At 63.4% G+C, this 17,134-nt stretch overlaps 1 protein-coding gene across 1 annotated transcript in view; it reads left to right on the plus strand.

Annotated features, from left to right (window-relative positions):
- The window catches only part of LOC306766503 (uncharacterized protein), a gene marked incomplete at its 5' end in the record, with an annotated part of 53,772 nt that overhangs the window by 12,228 nt on the left and 24,410 nt on the right, over positions 1-17,134 (plus strand). The window contains 3 exons of the mRNA XM_079254283.1: positions 13,764-13,870; positions 14,038-14,367; positions 14,467-14,590. Of these exons, the coding sequence (XP_079110409.1) occupies positions 13,764-13,870; positions 14,038-14,367; positions 14,467-14,590 (561 nt within the window). The remainder of the gene's footprint in view (positions 1-13,763; positions 13,871-14,037; positions 14,368-14,466; positions 14,591-17,134) is intronic.

Consider the following 17,134-nt stretch of genomic DNA (forward strand, 5'->3'; position numbering starts at 1 on the left):
GAAGAGAGGGGGAAGAGAGGTGGAAGAGAGGTGGAAGAGAGGGGGAAGAGAGGGGGAAGAGAGGTGGAAGCTCGGGGGAAGAGAGGGGGAAGAGAGGTGGAAGCGAGGGGGAAGAAAGGCGGAAGCTCGGGGGAAGAGAGGTGGAAGAGAGGTGGAAGCGAGGCGGAAGAGAGGCGGAAGCGAGGGGGAAGAGAGGGGGAAGCGAGGCGGAAGAGAGGGGGAAGAGAGGCGGAAGAGAGGGGGAAGCGAGGCGGAAGAGAGGGGGAAGAGAGGCGGAAGAGAGGCGGAAGCGAGGGGGAAGAGAGGGGGAAGAGAGGTGGAAGCGAGGGGGAAGAGAGGTGGAAGCGAGGGGGAAGCGAGGGGGAAGAGAGGTGGAAGCGAGGCGGAAGCGAGGGGGAAGAGAGGGGGAAGAGAGGCGGAAGAGAGGGGGAAGAAAGGCGGAAGCTCGGGGGAAGAGAGGCGGAAGCGAGGGGGAAGAGAGGCGGAAGCGAGGGGGAAGCGAGGCGGAAGCGAGGCGGAAGAGAGGGGGAAGCGAGGTGGAAGCTCGGGGGAAGAGAGGGGGAAGAAAGGCGGAAGCGAGGGGGAAGAGAGGTGGAAGCGAGGGGGAAGAGAGGTGGAAGCGAGGGGGAAGAGAGGTGGAAGCGAGGTGGAAGAGAGGGGGAAGAGAGGTGGAAGAGAGGGGGAAGAGAGGTGGAAGAGAGGTGGAAGAGAGGTGGAAGAGAGGTGGAAGAGAGGTGGAAGAGAGGGGGAAGAGAGGTGGAAGAGAGGGGGAAGAGAGGTGGAAGAGAGGCGGAAGAGAGGCGGAAGAGAGGCGGAAGAGAGGCGGAAGCGAGGGGGAAGAGAGGCGGAAGCGAGGGGGAAGAGAGGCGGAAGCGAGGGGGAAGAGAGGCGGAAGCGAGAGGGAAGAGGCGGAAGCGAGGGGGAAGAGAGGCGGAAGCGAGGGGGAAGAGAGGCGGAAGCGAGGGGGAAGAGAGGCGGAAGCGAGGGGGAAGAGAGGCGGAAGCGAGGGGGAAGAGAGGCGGAAGCGAGGCGGAAGCGAGGAGGAAGCGAGGCGGAAGAGAGGGGGAAGCGAGGCGGAAGCGAGGGGGAAGAGAGGCGGAAGCGAGGGGGAAGAGAGGCGGAAGCGAGGGGGAAGAGAGGCGGAAGCGAGGGGGAAGAGAGGCGGAAGCGAGGGGGAAGAGAGGCGGAAGCGAGGGGGAAGAGAGGCGGAAGCGAGGGGGAAGAGAGGCGGAAGCGAGGGGGAAGAGAGGCGGAAGAGAGGCGGAAGCGAGGGGGAAGAGAGGCGGAAGAGAGGCGGAAGCGAGGGGGAAGAGAGGGGGAAGAGAGGCGGAAGAGAGGGGGAAGCGAGGCGGAAGAGAGGGGAAGCGAGGCGGAAGAGAGGCGGAAGCGAGGGGGAAGAGAGGCGGAAGAGAGGGGGAAGAGAGGGGGAAGCGAGGTGGAAGAGAGGGGGAAGCGAGGTGGAAGCTCGGGGGAAGCGAGGCGGAAGCTCGAGGGAAGAGAGGCGGAAGCTCGGTGGAAGAGAGGTGGAAGAGAGGTGGAAGAGAGGGGGAAGAGAGGTGGAAGAGAGGGGGAAGAGAGGCGGAAGCGAGGGGGAAGAGAGGCGGAAGCGAGGGGGAAGAGAGGTGGAAGCTCGGGGGAAGCGAGGCGGAAGCTCGAGGGAAGAGAGGCGGAAGCTCGGTGGAAGAGAGTTGGAAGAGAGGTGGAAGAGAGGTGGAAGAGAGGGGGAAGAGAGGCGGAAGAGAGGCGGAAGCGAGGGGGAAGAGAGGCGGAAGCGAGGGGGAAGAGAGGCGGAAGCGAGGGGGAAGAGAGGCGGAAGCGAGGGGGAAGAGAGGCGGAAGAGAGGCGTAAGCGAGGGGGAAGAGAGGCGGAAGAAAGGCGGAAGCGAGGGGGAAGAGAGGTGGAAGCGAGGGGGAAGAGAGGCGGAAGAGAGGCGGAAGCGAGGGGGAAGAGAGGCGGAAGAGAGGCGGAAGCGAGGGGGAAGAGAGGCGGAAGAGAGGCGGAAGCGAGGGGGAAGAGAGGGGGAAGAGAGGCGGAAGAGAGGGGGAAGCGAGGGGGAAGCGAGGCGGAAGAGAGGCGGAAGCGAGGGGGAAGAGAGGCGGAAGAGAGGGGGAAGAGAGGGGGAAGCGAGGTGGAAGAGAGGGGGAAGCGAGGTGGAAGCTCGGGGGAAGCGAGGCGGAAGCTCGAGGGAAGAGAGGCGGAAGCTCGGTGGAAGAGAGGTGGAAGAGAGGTGGAAGAGAGGGGGAAGAGAGGTGGAAGAGAGGGGGAAGAGAGGCGGAAGCGAGGGGGAAGAGAGGCGGAAGAGAGGCGGAAGCGAGGGGGAAGAGAGGCGGAAGCGAGGGGGAAGAGAGGCGGAAGCGAGGGGGAAGAGAGGCGGAAGCGAGGGGGAAGAGAGGCGGAAGCGAGGGGGAAGAGAGGCAGAAGCGAGGGGGAAGAGAGGCGGAAGAGAGGCGGAAGCGAGGGGGAAGAGAGGCGGAAGAGAGGCGGAAGCGAGGGGGAAGAGAGGGGGAAGAGAGGCGGAAGAGAGGGGGAAGCGAGGCGGAAGAGAGGCGGAAGAGAGGCGGAAGCGAGGGGGAAGAGAGGCGGAAGAGAGGCGGAAGCGAGGGGGAAGAGAGGCGGAAGAGAGGCGGAAGCGAGGGGGAAGAGAGGCGGAAGAGAGGGGGAAGCGAGGCGGAAGAGAGGGGGAAGCGAGGCGGAAGAGAGGCGGAAGAGAGGCGGAAGCGAGGGGGAAGAGAGGCGGAAGCGAGGGGGAAGAGAGGGGGAAGCGAGGTGGAAGAGAGGGGGAAGCGAGGTGGAAGCTCGGGGGGAAGCGAGGCGGAAGCTCGAGGGAAGAGAGGCGGAAGCTCGGTGGAAGAGAGGTGGAAGAGAGGTGGAAGAGAGGTGGAAGAGAGGGGGAAGAGAGGGGGAAGAGAGGTGGAAGAGAGGCGGAAGAGAGGGGGAAGCTCGGGGGAAGAGAGGCGGAAGCTCGGTGGAAGAGAGGCGGAAGAGAGGCGGAAGAGAGGCGGAAGAGAGGCGGAAGAGAGGCGGAAGAGAGGTGGAAGCGAGGCAGAAGCGAGGTGGAAGCGAGGTGGAAGCGAGGTGGAAGAGAGGGGGAAGAGAGGCGGAAGCGAGGGGGAAGAGAGGCGGAAGCGAGGGGGAAGAGAGGCGGAAGCGAGGGGGAAGAGAGGCGGAAGCGAGGGGGAAGCGAGGCGGAAGAGAGGGGGAAGAGAGGCGGAAGCGAGGGGGAAGAGAGGCGGAAGCGAGGGGGAAGAGAGGCGGAAGCGAGAGGGAAGAGGCGGAAGCGAGGGGGGAAGAGAGGGGGAAGAGAGGCGGAAGCGAGGGGGAAGAGAGGCGGAAGCGAGGGGGAAGAGAGGCGGAAGCGAGGGGGAAGAGAGGCGGAAGCGAGGGGGAAGCGAGGCGTAAGAGAGGCGGAAGAGAGGCGGAAGCGAGGGGGAAGAGGCGGAAGCGAGGGGGAAGAGAGGCGGAAGCGAGGGGGAAGAGAGGCGGAAGCGAGGCGGAAGCGAGGGGGAAGCGAGGCGGAAGAGAGGCGGAAGAGAGGCGGAAGCGAGGGGGAAGAGAGGCGGAAGCGAGGGGGAAGAGAGGCGGAAGCGAGGGGGAAGAGAGGCGGAAGCGAGGGGGAAGAGAGGCGGAAGCGAGGGGGAAGAGAGGGGGAAGCGAGGGGGAAGAGAGGCGGAAGAGAGGGGGAAGCGAGGCGGAAGAGAGGCGGAAGAGAGGCGGAAGCGAGGGGGAAGCGAGGCGGAAGAGAGGCGGAAGCGAGGCGGAAGAGAGGGGGAAGAGAGGCGGAAGAGAGGGGGAAGAGAGGCGGAAGCGAGGGGGAAGCGAGGGGGAAGAGGTGGAAGCGAGGGGGAAGAGAGGTGGAAGCGAGGGGGAAGCGAGGGGGAAGAGAGGCGGAAGCGAGGCGGAAGAGAGGGGGAAGAGAGGCGGAAGCGAAGGGGAAGAGAGGCGGAAGCGAGGGGGAAGAGAGTGGGAAGCGAGGGGGAAGAGAGGCGGAAGCGAGGGGGAAGAGAGGCGGAAGCGAGGGGGAAGAGAGGGGGAAGAGAGGCGGAAGAGAGGTGGAAGAGAGGTGGAAGAGAGGCGGAAGCGAGGGGGAAGAGAGGCGGAAGCGAGGGGGAAGAGAGGGGGAAGAGAGGCGGAAGAGAGGTGGAAGAGAGGGGGAAGAGAGGGGGAAGAGAGGTGGAAGCTCGGGGGAAGAGAGGGGGAAGAGAGGGGGAAGAGAGGCGGAAGCGAGGGGGAAGAGAGGCGGAAGCGAGGGGGAAGAGAGGGGGAAGAGAGGCGGAAGAGAGGTGGAAGAGAGGGGGAAGAGAGGGGGAAGAGAGGTGGAAGAGAGGGGGAAGAGAGGGGGAAGAGAGGCGGAAGAGAGGGGGAAGCGAGGCGGAAGAGAGGGGGAAGCGAGGCGGAAGAGAGGCGGAAGCGAGGGGGAAGAGAGGCGGAAGAGAGGGGGAAGAGAGGCGGAAGAGAGGCGGAAGCGAGGGGGAAGAGAGGGGGAAGAGAGGCGGAAGAGAGGGGGAAGCGAGGCGGAAGAGAGGGGGAAGCGAGGCGGAAGAGAGGCGGAAGCGAGGGGGAAGAGAGGCGGAAGAGAGGGGGAAGAGAGGGGGAAGCGAGGTGGAAGAGAGGGGGAGCGAGGTGGAAGCTCGGGGGAAGCGAGGCGGAAGCTCGAGGGAAGAGAGGCGGAAGCTCGGTGGAAGAGAGGTGGAAGAGAGGTGGAAGAGAGGGGGAAAGAGAGGTGGAAGAGAGGGGAAGAGAGGCGGAAGCGAGGGGGAAGAGAGGCGGAAGAGAGGCGGAAGCGAGGGGGAAGAGAGGCGGAAGCGAGGGGGAAGAGAGGCGGAAGCGAGGGGGAAGAGAGGCGGAAGCGAGGGGAAGAGAGGCGGAAGCGAGGGGGAAGAGAGGCGGAAGAGAGGCGGAAGCGAGGGGGAAGAGAGGCGGAAGAGAGGCGGAAGCGAGGGGGAAGAGAGGGGGAAGAGAGGCGGAAGAGAGGGGGAAGCGAGGCGGAAGAGAGGCGGAAGAAGAGGCGGAAGCGAGGGGGAAGAGAGGCGGAAGAGAGGCGGAAGCGAGGGGGAAGAGAGGCGGAAGAGAGGCGGAAGCGAGGGGGAAGAGAGGCGGAAGAGAGGGGGAAGCGAGGCGGAAGAGAGGGGGAAGCGAGGCGGAAGAGAGGCGGAAGAGAGGCGGAAGCGAGGGGGAAGAGAGGCGGAAGCGAGGGGGAAGAGAGGGGAAGCGAGGTGGAAGAGAGGGGGAAGCGAGGTGGAAGCTCGGGGGAAGCGAGGCGGAGCTCGAGGGAAGAGAGGCGGAAGCTCGGTGGAAGAGAGGTGGAAGAGAGGTGGAAGAGAGGGGGAAGAGAGGGGGAAGAGAGGTGGAAGAGAGGCGGAAGAGAGGGGGAAGCTCGGGGGAAGAGAGGCGGAAGCTCGGTGGAAGAGAGGCGGAAGAGAGGCGGAAGAGAGGCGGAAGAGAGGCGGAAGAGAGGTGGAAGCGAGGCGGAAGCGAGGTGGAAGCGAGGTGGAAGCGAGGTGGAAGAGAGGGGGAAGAGAGGCGGAAGCGAGGGGGAAGAGAGGCGGAAGCGAGGGGGGAAGAGGAGGCGGAAGCGAGGGGGAAGAGAGGCGGAAGCGAGGGGGAAGCGAGGCGGAAGAGAGGGGGACGAGAGGCGGAAGCGAGGGGGAAGAGAGGCGGAAGCGAGGGGGAAGAGAGGCGGAAGCGAGAGGGAAGAGGCGGAAGCGAGGGGGAAGAGAGGGGGAAGAGAGGCGGAAGCGAGGGGGAAGAGAGGCGGAAGCGAGGGGGAAGAGAGGCGGAAGCGAGGGGAAGAGAGGCGGAAGCGAGGGGGAAGCGAGGCGTAAGAGAGGCGGAAGAGAGGCGGAAGCGAGGGGGAAGAGGCGGAAGCGAGGGGGAAGAGAGGCGGAAGCGAGGGGGAAGAGAGGCGGAAGCGAGGGGGAAGAGAGGCGGAAGCGAGGGGGAAGAGAGGCGGAAGAGAGGCGGAAGAGAGGGGAAGAGAGGCGGAAGAGAGGCGGGAAGCGAGGTGAAGCGAGGGGGAAGCGAGGGGGGAAGAGAGGCGGAAGAGAGGCGGAAGCGAGGGGGAAGAGAGGGAGGGGAAGCGAGGGGGAAGAGAGGGGGAAGCGAGGGGGAAGCGAGGGGGAAGAGAGGCGGAAGAGAGGCGAAGCGAGGGGGAAGAGAGGGGGAAGAGAGGCGGAAGAGAGGGGGAAGCGAGGCGGAAGCGAGGGGGAAGCGAGGGGGAAGAGGCGGAAGAGAGGCGGAAGAGAGGGGGAAGCGAGGCGGAAGAGAGGCGGAAGCGAGGGGGAAGCGAGGTGGAAGCGAGGCGGAAGAGAGGCGGAAGCGAGGCGGAAGAGAGGGGGAAGCGAGGCGGAAGAGAGGCGGAAGAGAGGGGGAAGAGAGGCGGAAGCGAGGGGGAAGCGAGGGGGAAGAGAGGTGGAAGCGAGGGGAAGAGAGGTGGAAGCGAGGGGAAGCGAGGGGAAGAGAGGCGGAAGCGAGGCGGAAGCGAAGGGGAAGAGAGGCGGAAGCGAGGGGGGAAGAGAGGCGGAAGCGAGGCGGAAGCGAGGGGGAAGCGAGGCGGAAGCGAGGGGGAAGAGAGGGGGAAGAGAGGCGGAAGCGAGGGGGAAGAGAGGCGGAAGAGAGGCGGAAGCGAGGGGGAAGAGAGGCGGAAGAGAGGCGGAAGCGAGGGGGGAAGGAGAGGCGGAAGAGAGGGGGAAGCGAGGCGGAAGAGAGGGGGAAGAGAGGCGGAAGAGAGGCGGAAGCGAGGGGAAGAGAGGGGGAAGCGAGGGGGGAAGAGAGGGGAAGCGAGGCGGAAGAGAGGCGGAAGCGAGGGGGAAGAGAGGCGGAAAGAGAGGGGGAAGAGAGGGGGAAGCGAGGTGGAAGCTCGGGGGAAGCGAGGCGGAAGCTCGAGGGAAGAGAGGCGGAAGCTCGGTGGAAGAGAGGTGGAAGAGAGGTGGAAGAGAGCGGAAGAGAGGGGGAAGAGAGGTGGAAGAGAGGGGGAAGAGAGGCGGAAGCGAGGGGGAAGAGAGGCGGAAGCGAGGGGGAAGAGAGGCGGAAGCGAGGGGGAAGAGAGGCGGGAAGCGAGGGGGAAGAGAGGCGGAAGAGAGGCGGAAGCGAGAGGGGAAGAGAGGCGGAAGAGAGGCGGAAGCGAGGGGGAAGAGAGGCGGAAGAGAGGCGGAAGCGAGGGGGAAGAGATGGGGAAGAGAGGCGGAAGAGAGGGGGAAGCGAGGCGGAAGAGAGGGGAAGCGAGGCGGAAGAGAGGCGGAAGAGAGGCGGAAGCGAGGGGGAAGAGAGGCGGAAGCGAGGTGGAAGAGAGGGGGAAGCGAGGTGGAAGCTCGGGGGAAGCGAGGCGGAAGCTCGAGGGAAGAGAGGCGGAAGCTCGGTGGAAGAGAGGTGGAAGAGAGGTGGAAGAGAGGTGGAAGAGAGGTGGAAGAGAGGGGGAAGAGAGGGGGAAGAGAGGCGGAAGAGAGGGGGAAGCTCGGGGAAGAGAGGCGGAAGCTCGTGGAAGAGAGGCGGAAGAGAGGTGAAGAGAGGCGGAAGAGAGGCGGAAGAGAGGTGGAAGAGAGGCGGAAGCGAGGTGGAAGCGAGGTGGAAGCGAGGTGGAAGAGAGGGGGAAGAGAGGCGGAAGCGAGGGGGAAGAGAGGCGGAAGCGAGGGGGAAGAGAGGCGGAAGCGAGGGGGGAAGAGAGGCGGAAGCGAGGGGGAAGCGAGGCGGAAGAGAGGGGGAAGAGAGGCGGAAGCGAGGGGGAAGAGAGGCGGAAGCGAGAGGGAAGAGGCGGAAGCGAGGGGAAGAGAGGTGGAAGAGAGGGGGAAGAGAGGCGGAAGCGAGGGGGAAGAGAGGTGGAAGAGAGGGGAAGAGAGGCGGAAGCGAGGGGGAAGAGAGGCGGAAGCGAGGGGGAAGAGAGGCGGAAGCGAGGGGGAAGAGAGGCGGAAGCGAGGGGGGAAGCGAGGCGGAAGAGAGGGGGAAGAGAGGCGAAGCGAGGGGGAAGAGAGGCGGAAGCGAGGGGGAAGAGAGGCGGAAGCGAGAGGGAAGAGGCGGAAGCGAGGGGGAAGAGAGGGGGAAGAGAGGCGGAAGCGAGGGGGAAGAGAGGCGGAAGCGAGGGGGAAGAGAGGCGGAGAAGCGAGGGGGAAGAGAGGCGGAAGCGAGGGGAAGCGGAGGGGCGGAAGAGAGGCGGAAGAGAGAGGCGGAAGCGAGGGGGAAGAGAGGCGGAAGCGAGGGGGAAGAGAGGCGGAAGCGAGGGGGAAGAGAGGCGGAAGCGAGGGGAAGAGAGGCGGAAGCGAGGGGAAGAGAGGCGGAAGCGAGGGGAAGAGAGGCGGGAAGCGAGAGGGAAGAGGCGGAAGCGAGGGGGAAGAGAGGGGGAAGAGAGGCGGAAGCGAGGGGGAAGAGAGGCGGAAGCGAGGGGGAAGAGAGGCGGAAGCGAGGGGGAAGAGAGGCGGGAAGCGAGGCGGAAGCGAGGGGGAAGCGAGGCGGAAGAGAGGCGGAAGAGAGGCGGAAGAGAGGCGGAAGCGAGGTGGAAGAGAGGCGGAAGAGAGGCGGAAGAGAGGCGGAAGCGAGGGGGAAGAGAGGCGGAAGCGAGGGGGAAGAGAGGCGGAAGCGAGGGGGAAGAGAGGCGGAAGCGAGGGGGGAAGAGAGGCGGAAGCGAGGGGGAAGAGAGGCGGAAGCGAGGCGGAAGCGAGGGGGAAGAGAGGCGGAAGAGAGGGGGAAGAGAGGCGGAAGAGAGGCGGAAGCGAGGGGGAAGAGAGGCGGAAAGCGAGGGGAAGAGAGGCGGAAGCGAGGGGGAAGAGAGGCGAAGCGAGGGGGAAGAGAGGGGGAAGAGAGGCGGAAGAGAGGGGGAAGCGAGGCGGAAGAGAGGGGGAAGCGAGGCGGAAGAGAGGGGGAAGAGAGGCGGAAGCGAGGGGGAAGAGAGGCGGAAGCGAGGGGGAAGAGAGGCGGAAGCGAGGGGGAAGAGAGGCGGAAGCGAGGGGGAAGAGAGGCGGAAGCGAGGGGGAAGAGAGGCGGAAGCGAGGGGGGAAGGAGAGGCGGAAGAGAGGGGGAAGAGAGGCGGAAGAGAGGCGAAGCGAGGGGAAGCGAGGGGGAAGAGAGGCGGAAGAGAGGCGGAAGCGAGGGGGAAGAGAGGGGGAAGAGAGGGGAAGCGAGGGGGAAGCGAGGCGGAAGAGAGGGGGAAGCGAGGCGGAAGAGAGGCGGAAGCGAGGGGGAAACGAGGCGGAAGCGAGGGGGAAGAGAGGGGGAAGCGAGCGGAAGCGAGGCGGAAGCGAGGGGGAAGCGAGGCGGAAGCGAGGGGGAAGAGAGGGGGAAGAGAGGCGGAAGCGAGGGGGAAGAGAGGTGGAAGCGAGGCGGAAGCGAGGGGGAAGAGAGGCGGAAGAGAGGCGGAAGCGAGGGGGAAGAGAGGGGGAAGAGAGGCGGAAGAGGAGGGGGAAGCGAGGCGGAAGCGAGGGGGAAGAGAGGCGGAAGAGAGGCGGAAGAGAGGCGGAAGAGAGGGGGAAGCGAGGCGGAAGAGAGGCGGAAGCGAGGGGGAAGCGAGGTGGAAGCGAGGCGGAAGAGAGGCGGAAGCGAGGCGGAAGAGAGGGGGAAGCGAGGCGGAAGAGAGGCGGAAGAGAGGGGGAAGAGAGGCGGAAGCGAGGGGGAAGCGAGGGGGAAGAGAGGTGGAAGCGAGGGGGAAGAGAGGCGGAAGCGAGGGGGAAGCGAGGGGGAAGAGAGGCGGAAGCGAGGCGGAAGCGAAGGGGAAGAGAGGCGGAAGCGAGGGGGAAGAGAGGCGGAAGCGAGGCGGAAGCGAGGGGAAGCGAGGGGGAAGCGAGGGGGAAGAGAGGGGGAAGAGAGGCGGAAGCGAGGGGGAAGAGAGGCGGAAGCGAGAGGGAAGAGAGGCGGGAAGCGAGAGGGAAGAGAGGCGGAAGCGAGGGGAAGAGAGGCGGAAGCGAGGGGGAAGAGAGGCGGAGAGCGAGGGGGAAGAGAGGCGGAAGCGAGGGGGAAGAGAGGCGGAAGCGAGGGGGAAGCGAGGGGGAAGAGAGGCGGACGCGAGGGGAAGAGAGGCGGAAGCGAGGGGGAAGAGAGGCGGAAGCGAGGGGGAAGAGAGTGGGAAGAGAGGCGGAAGAGAGGGGGAAGCGAGGCGGAAGAGAGGGGGAAGAGAGGCGGAAGAGAGGCGGAAGCGAGGGGGAAGAGAGGTGGAAGCGAGGGGGAAGAGAGGTGGAAGCGAGGGGGAAGCGAGGGGGAAGAGAGGTGGAAGCGAGGCGGGAAGCGAGGGGGAAGAGAGGGGGAAGAGAGGCGGAAGAGAGGGGGAAGAGAGGCGGAAGCGAGGGGGAAGCGAGGGGGAAGAGAGGCGGGGAAGCGAGGCGGAAGCGAGGCGGAAGCGAGGGGGAAGCGAGGGGAAGCGAGGCGAAGCGAGCGGAAGCGAGGGGGAAGAGAGGGGGAAGAGAGGCGGAAGCGAGGGGGAAGCGAGGCGGAAGCGAGGGGGAAGAGAGGCGGAAGCGAGGGGGAAGCGAGGCGGAAGCGAGGGGGAAGAGAGGCGGAAGAAAGGGTGAAGAGAGGTGGAAGAGAGGTGGAAGCGAGGTGGAAGAGAGGCGGAAGCGAGGGGGAAGAGAGGCGGGAAGCGAGGGGGAAGAGAGGCGGAAGCGAGGGGGAAGAGAGGGGGAAGAGAGGCGGAAGCGAGGGGGAAGAGAGGCGGAAGCGAGGGGGAAGAGAGGCGGAAGCGAGGGGGAAGAGAGGCGGAAGCGAGAGGGAAGAGGCGGAAGCGAGGGGGAAGAGAGGGGGAAGAGAGGCGGAAGCGAGGGGGAAGAGAGGCGGAAGCGAGGGGGAAGAGAGGCGGAAGCGAGGGGGAAGAGAGGCGGAAGCGAGGCGGAAGCGAGGGGGAAGCGAGGCGGAAGAGAGGCGGAAGAGAGGCGGAAGAGAGGCGGAAGCGAGGCGGAAGAGAGGCGGAAGCGAGGGGGAAGGAGAGGCGGAAGCGAGGGGGAAGAGAGGCGGAAGCGAGGGGAAACGAGGCGGAAGCGAGGGGGAAGAGAGGGGGAAGCGAGGCGGAAGCGAGGCGGAAGCGAGGGGGAAGCGAGGCGGAAGCGAGGGGGAAGAGAGGGGGAAGAGAGGCGGAAGCGAGGGGGAAGAGAGGCGGAAGCGAGGGGGAAGAGAGGCGGAAGCGAGGGGGAAGCGAGGCGGAAGAGAGGCGGAAGCGAGGGGGAAGAGAGGCGGAAGCGAGGGGGAAGAGAGGCGGAAGCGAGGCGGAAGCGAGGGGGAAGAGAGGCGGAAGAGAGGCGGAAGCGAGGGGGAAGAGAGGGGGAAGAGAGGCGGAAGCGAGGCGGAAGCGAGGCGGAAGCGAGGGGGAAGAGAGGGGGAAGAGAGGCGGAAGCGAGGCGGAAGAGAGGGGGAAGAGAGGCGGAAGCGAGGGGGAAGAGAGGCGGAAGCGAGGGGGAAGAGAGGGGGAAGAGAGGTGGAAGCGAGGGGGAAGAGAGGTGGAAGCGAGGGGGAAGAGAGGTGGAAGCGAGGCGGAAGCGAGGGGGAAGAGAGGCGGAAGAGAGGCGGAAGCGAGGGGGAAGAGAGGGGGAAGAGAGGCGGAAGCGAGGGGGAAGAGAGGCGGAAGAGAGGGGGAAGCGAGGCGGAAGCGAGGCGGAAGCGAGGGGGAAGAGAGGCGGAAGAGAGGGGGAAGCGAGGTGGAAGAGAGGGGGAAGAGAGGTGGAAGCGAGGGGGAAGAGAGGCGGAAGCGAGGGGGAAGAGAGGGGGAAGAGAGGCGGAAGAGAGGCGGAAGCGAGGGGGAAGAGAGGGGGAAGAGAGGCGGAAGAGAGGGGGAAGCGAGGCGGAAGAGAGGGGGAAGAGAGGCGGAAGCGAGGGGGAAGAGAGGCGGAAGCGAGGCGGAAGCGAGGGGGAAACGAGGCGGAAGCGAGGGGGAAGAGAGGCGGAAGAGAGGGGGAAGCGAGGCGGAAGAGAGGGGGAAGAGAGGTGGAAGCGAGGGGGAAGCGAGTGGGAAGAGAGGCGGAAGCGAGGGGGAAGAGAGGGGGAAGCGAGGCGGAAGAGAGGCGGAAGCGAGGGGGAAGAGAGGGGGAAGAGAGGCGGAAGAGAGGGGGAAGCGAGGCGGAAGAGAGGGGGAAGAGAGGCGGAAGCGAGGGGGAAGAGAGGCGGAAGAGAGGCGGAAGCGAGGGGGAAACGAGGCGGAAGCGAGGCGGAAGAGAGGGGGAAGAGAGGGGGAAGAGAGGTGGAAGCGAGGGGGAAGAGAGGGGGAAGCGAGGCGGAAGAGAGGGGGAAGAGAGGGGGAAGCGAGGCGGAAGAGAGGGGGAAGAGAGGGGGAAGAGAGGGGGAAGCGAGGCGGAAGAGAGGGGGAAGAGAGGGGGAAGAGAGGTGGAAGCGAGGGGGAAGAGAGGCGGAAGCGAGGCGGAAGCGAGGGGGAAGAGAGGGGGAAGCGAGGCGGAAGAGAGGGGGAAGAGAGGGGGAAGAGAGGTGGAAGCGAGGGGGAAGAAAGGCGGAAGCGAGGGGGAAGAGAGGCAGAAGCGAGGCGGAAGCGAGGCGGAAGCGAGGCGGAAGCGAGGCGGAAGCGAGGGGGAAGCGAGGCGGAAGCGAGGGGGAAGCGAGGGGGAAGAGAGGCGGAAGCGAGGGGGAAGAGAGGCGGAAGAGAGGCGGAAGCGAGCGGGAAGAGAGGCGGAAGAGAGGTGGAAGCGAGGGGGAAGAAAGGCGGAAGCGAGGGGGAAGAGAGGCGGAAGCGAGGCGGAAGCGAGGGGGAAGCGAGGCGGAAGCGAGGGGGAAGCGAGGCGGAAGCGAGGGGGAAGCGAGGCGGAAGCGAGGGGGAAGCGAGGGGGAAGAGAGGCGGAAGCGAGGGGGAAGAGAGGCGGAAGAGAGGCGGAAGAGAGGGGGAAGAGAGGCGGAAGCGAGGGGGAAGAAAGGCGGAAGCGAGGGGGAAGAGAGGCGGAAGCGAGGCGGAAGCGAGGGGGAAGCGAGGGGGAAGAGAGGGGGGAAGAGAGGCGGAAGCGAGGGGGAAGAGAGGGGGAAGCGAGCGGGAAGAGAGGTGGAAGAGAGGCGGAAGCGAGGGGGAAGAGAGGCGGAAGCGAGGGGGAAGAGAGGCGGAAGCGAGGCGGAGTTGGTGCACCGAGCTTTCCGCCCGCAGAACGTCTGTCGTGGTTCACATGAGGGTTGTGTCATCGTGTGTAGGAGACATAGATGAGGAGGAGGTGCACGGTGCATTAGTGTGGGAAACGGATGAGAGGGCAAGGGTGGGGTAGTCGCCATAATTTTGTTGACCGCTATCCACACATTCATACATCATTTCTGTCTGTTATTTCCCTGGTTTAACAATCCATTCATTCAATCTTGATTGCGCTGTTATAGCTTGGAGACGCAATAAAGTACTAAACGCATCCCTGGATTTCAGGGCATTCTGTCAAAAGAACATCCTCGCGCGTCACAAATAAGCAAACGGGAGGACCCCACCCAAACTCTCAGCGGCAAAGGTGGTTTGGAAGCTGCAACATTGTGCATCATGGTATACTGCGACTGAAAACGGCCTGTTGCCGTCGGTGATGAAAACCTTAAGTCTGTTACTGGTAAAAATCTACTGGATCCACGTTGGTTTCCATCAGCAGCCTGAACGATCCGCTCTGCTCCAGACTGACGATGTTTCAGCAGCAAAAATAGAACCGACGTTTTGTTTAGAGAAGCTGAAAGCGGCGATGCTTCAGCAACGCACCGCAGCAAATGGTAGAACCAGTCCTGCTGACTGGTGTTGCTGCGATGAGCTGCGATGAGGCGCGGTGCGTTCAGTGGACCCCGGAGTTCCAGTTGCCCATCACACCAAACAGCATTAACATGATGTGTGTGCTTCTTAGGGTTGGTTGGGTCATGTGGGTCGGAACCAGGACCGGTTGCTGTCATTGTGGAGGTCTGTGGTTGCTCTGAGACGCCACTGTCACCTGGTGAAAACGGCTGTCGACAGGTCAGTAAATCACCTCCACAGCTGCTCAGCCAATCAGATCGCTACTTCTGTAGGTCCAGGATCAGTGAACCAATCAGGATACGGGATAGTGTAGGAGGGCTTGACCAAGTCGTTGCAATGGAGATGCTGTCAGCTTCCTGTTAGTTTGACGGACGGGATCTCTGCAGGGACCTGTGGCAGCTGAGGGCGGAGTTTGCTCATCTCTCCTCATCGCTCCTCTACAGCTGGGACTCCTTCTGCTCCTCCCAGAGGCTCAGCGCTCCTCACACCAATCTGCCTCCTCTCCTCCCTGACGTCTCTCATCACTACCCCTCTCCTACTCTGTCCTCAACGCTGGTCCTCCCTGATCCACAACCATCTCCTCCCCCTTTAATCTCCACCTCCACCCTGGGAGCCTTCTCCCTGAGGGAGCTGGTGGAGGAGGAAAAGAGGGAGGTGCAGGAGACGTCAGAGCTGAAGCTCCTTTCAGAGTGTGATGTGTTGGAGCTACAGGAGAGGTAAACGGATAGAGAATCAGGTCTCCACCTTTTTAACCTCCTGATCTTTCTAAGCCTGTGCCTCCTCCACGTTCTCCTCCCTCCCTCTCTCTCTGTTAGAAGTGAGGAGCTCGGTCGCCCACTGCAGCCGGTAGACTGTCAGACTGAGGAGAGAGAGGAGGTAGAGAGACATAGACAGACAGAAACAGGTCTACAGTCCATCAGCCACGCAGTGATCAGACTGGTAAGAACCTACACCTCCACCCCGATTCCTACCTCAACCTCCACCTAGATCCCTACCTCAACCTCCACCTAGAGCCCTACCTCAACCTCCACATACACTCTTACCTCAACCTCCACATACACTCTTACCTCAACCTCCACCTACACTCTTACCTCAACCTCCACCTACACTCCTACCTCAACCTCCACCTACACTCCTACCTCAACCTCCACCTACACTCTTACCTCAACCTCCACATACACTCTTACCTCAACCTCCACCTACACTCCTACCTCAACCTCCACCTACACTCCTACCTCAACCTCCACCTACACTCCTACCTCAACCTCCACCTACACTCCTACCTCAACCTCCACCTACACTCCTACCTCAACCTCCACCTACACTCTTACCTCAACCTCCACATACACTCTTACCTCAACCTCCACATACACTCTTACCTCAACCTCCACATACACTCTTACCTCAACCTCCACCTACACTCCTACCTCAACCTCCACCTACACTCCTACCTCAACCTCCACCTAGACTCCTACCTCAACCTCCACCTAGACCCCTACCTCAACCTCCACCTAGACCCCTACCTCAACCTCCACCTAGACCCCTACCTCAACCTCCACCTAGACTCCTACCTCAACCTCCACCTAGACCCCTACCTCAACCTCCACCTAGACCCCTACCTCAACCTCCACCTAGACTCCTACCTCAACCTCCACCTAGACCCCTACCTCAACCTCCACCTAGACCCCTACCTCAACCTCCACCTAGACCCCTACCTCAACCTCCACCTAGACCCCTACCTCAACCTCCACCTAGACCCCTACCTCAACCTCCACCTACACTCCTACCTCAACCTCCACCTACACTCCTACCTCAACCTCCACCCCGATCCCTACCTCAACCTCCACCTAGACCCCTACCTCAACCTCCACCTAGACCCCTACCTCAACTTCCACCTAGACCCCTACCTCAACTTCCACCTAGACCCCTACCTCAACTTCCACCTAGATCCCTACCTCAACCTCCACCTTGACCTCTACCTCCACATATACCTAGACTCCTACCTCAACCTCCACATACACTCCTACCTCAGCCTCCACCTAGATCCATACCTCAACCTCCACCTACACTCCTACCTCAACTTCAACCAAGACCCCTACCTCAACCTCCACCTAGACTCCTACCTCAACCTCCACCTAGACTCCTACCTCAACCTCCACCTAGATCCCTACCTCAACCTCCACCTAGACCCCTACCTCAACCTCCACATACACTCAACCTCCACCTAGAGCCCTACGTCAACCTCCACATACACTCCTACCTCAACCTCCACCCCGATCCCTACCTCAACCTCCACCTAGACTCCTACCTCAACCTCCACCCCGATCCCTACCTCAACCTCCACCCCGATTCCTACCTCAACCTCCACCTACACTCCTACCTCAACCTCCACCTAGATCCCTACCTCAACCTCCACCTAGATCCCTACCTCAACCTCCACCTAGACTCCTACCTCAATTTCCACCTAGACCCCTACCTCAACCTCCACCTAGACCCCTACCTCAACCTCCACCTAGACCCCTAACTCAACCTCCACCTAGACCCCTACCTCAACCTCCACCTAGAGCCCTACCTCAACCTCCACCTAGATCCCTACCTCAACTTCCACCTAGATCCCTACCTCAACCTCCACCTAGACCCCAACCTCAACCTCCACCTAGACCCCAACCTCAACCTCCACCTAGACCCCTACCTCAACCTCCACCTAGACCCCTACCTCAACCTCCACCTAGACCCCTACCTCAACCTCCACCTAGACCCCTACCTCAACCTCCACCTAGACCCCTACCTCAACCTCCACCTAGATCCCTACCTCAACCTCCACCTAGACCCCAACCTCAACCTCCACCTAGACCCCTACCTCAACCTCCACCTAGACCCCTACCTCAACCTCCACCCCGATCCCTACCTCAACCTCCACCTAGACTCCTACCTCAACCTCCACCCCGATCCCTACCTCAACCTCCACCCCGATTCCTACCTCAACCTCCACCTACACTCCTACCTCAACCTCCACCTAGATCCCTACCTCAACCTCCACCTAGACCCCTACCTCAACCTCCACTTAGATCCCTACCTCAACCTCCACCTAGACTCCTACCTCAATTTCCACCTAGACCCCTACCTCAACCTCCACCTAGACCCCTACCTCAACCTCCACCTAGACCCCTACCTCAACCTCCACCTAGAGCCCTACCTCAACCTCCACCTAGATCCCTACCTCAACTTCCACCTAGATCCCTACCTCAACCTCCACCTAGACCCCAACCTCAACCTCCACCTAGACCCCTACCTCAACCTCCACCTAGACCCCTACCTCAACCTCCACCTAGACCCCTACCTCAACCTCCACCTAGAGCCCTACCTCAACTTCCACCTAGATCCCTACCTCAACCTCCACCTAGACCCCAACCTCAACCTCCACCTCGACCCCTACCTCAACCTCCACCTCCATCACGCCTGTCAGAACCTGCTGCAGGTGGA

The sequence above is a fragment of the Telmatherina bonti genome, assembly GCF_933228915.1.
Source record: "Telmatherina bonti genome assembly, chromosome: 15".
Classification (NCBI taxonomy): domain Eukaryota; kingdom Metazoa; phylum Chordata; class Actinopteri; order Atheriniformes; family Telmatherinidae; genus Telmatherina; species Telmatherina bonti.